Source organism: Charadrius vociferus, unplaced genomic scaffold, assembly GCF_000708025.1.
Source record: "Charadrius vociferus isolate BGI_N301 unplaced genomic scaffold, ASM70802v2 scaffold1091, whole genome shotgun sequence".
NCBI lineage: Eukaryota > Metazoa > Chordata > Aves > Charadriiformes > Charadriidae > Charadrius > Charadrius vociferus.
In genome coordinates, this window is record NW_009646972.1 from 95,307 (window position 1) to 99,310 (window position 4,004).

Sequence of the window (4,004 nt, forward strand, 5' to 3'; positions counted from 1 at the left end):
TTAAATGGGGACCCCCCCGGCGCCGACCTGCTCCTGCAGCCCCAACAGGCTGTAGGCGATGCGCTTCTGGTGCCCCGGCAAACGCACCCCGATTTTCTTGATATCGCTGGAAATAAGGTGAAAAGAAAAGAAAAAAAAAAACTTATTATTGGGGTGGAAAGAGCTGGAAAAGGGTCCGGGTGGGAGAAGGGGTTTGGGGCGGGGGGGTCGGGACAACTCCTGCGGATCCAGGCCTGAGCATCCCCTGGGGATGGATCCAGCCCGGAGCATCCCATGGGGCTAAATCCGGCCCCAAATTCTGCCTGAGGATGGATTCAGCCCTCAGCATCCCGTGGGACCAAATCCAGCCCCAAATATCGCCCTCCCCCAGGAATGGATCCAGCCCTGAGCATCCCTCGGGGCCAAATCCAGCCCCAAAGACCCGCTGGATACGGGGCATAACGCAGCGCCAAGCACCTCCTGGGATGGATCCAGCCTGGAGCATCCCATAGGGATTAATCCAGCCCCAAATCCTGCCTGAGGATGGATCCAGCCCTCAGCATCCCGTGGGGCCAAATCCAGCCCCAAATATCGCCCTCCCCCAGGGATGGATCCAGCCCTGAGCATCCCTTGGAGCTAAATCCAGCCCCAAAGACCCGCTGGATACGGGGCTGAACGCAGCGCCAAGCACCTCCTGGGATGGATCCGTCCCCTGAGCATCTCCTGGGGCCAAATCCAGCCCCAAATCCTGCGTGGGGACGGATCCAGCCCTCAGCATCCCATAGGGACAAATCCAGCACCAAACACCTCCTGGGTGGGATCCAGCCCGGAGCATCTCCTGGGGCCAGATCCAGCCCCATCCCCTGTTTTTGGGGACCCATCACTGTCCCCCTCTGACTCCAGCCGGGCCATTCCCGGGGGACAGACAGCCGGACACGGCTCATCCCGACCTCTCCGGCCGGATCCCGGCGAGGGAACATCTAATTTTATCCCATCCCTCGGGCCAACAACGCCAACGCCACGGAAGCGGTTTCCTTTCCCAGCACGTCCCCGTCCCCATGGGAGTTGGGAGGGGACAGTGGGGGGACACCACGGGGACAGTATGGAGACAGTATGGAGACACCATAGGGACAGCATGGGGACAGTACGGGGACACCAAGGGGACAGTACGGGGACAGTATGGGGACACCAAGGAGACAGTATGGGGACACCAAGGAGACAGTATGGGGACACCAAGGGGACAGTACGGGGACAGTATGGGGACACACCACAGGGACAGCATGGGGACACCATGGGGACAGTATGGGAATACCAAGGAGACAGTATGGGGACACTGAGGGGACACACCATAGGGACAGTATGGAGACACGAAGGGGACAGTATGGGGACACCAAGGGGACACACCATAGGGACAGCATGGGAATACCAAGGAGACAGTAGGGGGACACCAAGGGGACACACCATAAGGACAGCATGGGGACAAGTAGGGGGACACCAAGGGCATGGTATGGGCATACCATGGGGACAGTATGGGAATACCAAGGGGACACTGAGGGGACAGTAGTGGGACACACCATAGGGACAGCATGGGGATGGTATGGGGACACCATGGGGACAGCATGGGGACATCAAGGAGACAGTAGGTGGACACCAAGAGGATGGTATACCATGGGCACAGTATGGGAATACCAAGGGGACACCAAGGGGGGAGTATGGGGACACCATGGGGACACCAAGGAGACACACCATAGGGACGGCACAGGGATGGTACGGGGACACTATGGGGACAGTACGGGAGTGCCAAAGGGACACCATGGGGGACACCACGGGGACGCAGACTCACTCGCTGGTCATCTGCAGGACCTTCTCGATGGTGCTGTAGCCCGAGGCCATGAAGTGCTCCGTGTACTGGGGCATCCTGATGGACGCCTCGGGGGTGCGGCGTAGGGGGGCACCCCCGCGGAGCCACTGGTGCTGGGCAGGCGGATGGAGACCCTGAGGGGGGGGGACACGGCGGGGGGTGAGAAACGGGGTGGGAATGGGGCGGCAGAAAGGGGAGAGTGCAACAAATAATGCCAAAATTGCAGGGTGCAAAAAGGAACACAAAAATGGAAGGGTGCGAAAAATAATGGAGAAACGGAAGGGTGCAAGAAAGGATGCGAAAATGGAAGGACGCAAAAAGTGATGCAAGAATAGGAGGATGCGTAAAATGATGCAAAAAAAAATAATGCCGACGCAGAAAGATGCGAAAAATGATGCGAAAACGGAAGGCCGCCGAAAAAATAATGCAAGAAGTGAAAGATGCAAAAATGGAAGGATGCAAAAAGTGATGTGGAAGTGGAAAGATGCCAAAAAAAAAAAAAAAAAAAAGTTTGCGGAAATGGACGGAATTGCAAAAAATGATGCAAAAATGGAAGGGTGCAAAACGTAATGCAAAAATAGTAGGATGCGAAAAATGAGGCAGAAATGGGAAGATGCAAAAAAAAAAATGCGAAAATGGAAGGATGCAAAAAATGATGCAGAAATTGAAAGCAAAAAGAGCGCAAAAATAGGAGGATGCAAAAAATGTTGCAAAAAATGATGCAAAAAATGCGGAAATGGAAAGGAAAAAAAAAGAGGTGAAAATGGAAGGGTGCAAAAAATAATGCAAAAACTGAAAGATGTGAAAAGTGATGCAAAAATGGAATGATGTAAAAAACGATGAAGAAATGGAAGGATGCAAAAATAATGCAAAAATTGAAAGGTGCAGAAAATAATGCAGCGAAAAATAATGGAAAAATTGAGAGAGGAAAAAAACTGGATGCACAAACACCAAAAAGCAACAGCTAAGCGTAAAGATGCGGAGACGCACAAAACAACGCTCCAATGCAAAAGATGCAGAAAATAACGGCAAAAGCCCGATGCAAACCGGCGTGCAGGAAAGCAAAGGTATAGTGCAAAAAAAAAAAAAAAGCGAGAGGTGATGCGAAAGTGCCCAGATGTAAAAAAGAATGCAGAAACGTGGAGATGCAGAGAGTAATGCAAAACGTAGAAATGCAAAAAAAAAAAAAAACACGGCAAGAATGCTAAAAAGCAAGAAACGAAGGGAAAAGAAAAAGCTAAAATGCACAGGCGCAGAGAAGCAGGAAAGAGCGCAAGAACGCAAAACCGACTAAAAAATGCGAAGACGTAGAAAAAAAGGCAAGAATACAAAATGGCAAAATCAATTAAAAAAAAAGCAGCGGTGCAAAGGAGCGCGCAAGAATGCGGAGACGCGAAAAGCGCTGCAAGAATGCGAGAGGTGCAATGAAGAAGTGCAGGAAGGCGGAGATGCGAGAAGCGACGCGCGAAGGCAAAACTGCCGCACCGACGCAAAGACGCGCAGATGCAAAAAGGAGCGCGGGAACGCCCAGGTGCAAAGCAGCAATGCAGAAATGCCGAGGTGCCAAAAAAACCAAAGGCGACGCGAAAACGCAGAGATGCGAAAACGAGTGTAAAAATGTAAAGATGCGAAAGCGATTGTAAAAATGTAAAGATGCAAAAGAGCGCAAGAATGCAGAGGTGCAACAAAGCAACGCAGGAAGGCAAAAGGTGCCAAACCAATGCAGAAATGCAAAAGTGCAAAAAAAAGGGGCAAGAATGCCAAGAGGCAAAAAAAGAGAAGCAAAAACGCAGAGATGCATAAAAAACGAGTGGAAAAATGCAGAGATGCAAAAAAACAAGTGGAAAAATGCAACGGCGCAATAAAGAAGTGCAAGAATGCGGAGATGCGAGAAGCAAGGCAAGAATGCAAAACTGCCAAGCCAATGCGAAAGCGCAAAAAATGCCGAGACGCAAAATTGCCGAGGTGCAAAAGAGCGTGGCAAGAACTCAAAGACGCAACAAAGCAATGCGAGAATCCAAATACGCAAGAACCAACGCAAAAACGCAGAGATGCAAAAAAAGCGATGCAAGAACGCCGAGACGCAAAAAGGAGCGCAAGAACACAAAGCTGCAAAATGGGATGCAAAAATAACCCAAAGCTGTGAAAAAAGTGAAAGAATGCC

General features: G+C 51.1%; 1 protein-coding gene across 1 annotated transcript in view; it reads right to left on the reverse strand.

Moving 5' to 3' along the window:
• Positions 1-4,004, reverse strand: part of EPHA2 (EPH receptor A2) — a 19,998-nt gene continuing 15,994 nt past the window's right edge. Inside the window, 3 exon segments of the mRNA XM_009895390.1 lie at positions 1-106; positions 1,823-1,929; positions 1,932-1,974. Of these exon segments, the coding sequence (XP_009893692.1) occupies positions 1-106; positions 1,823-1,929; positions 1,932-1,974 (256 nt within the window).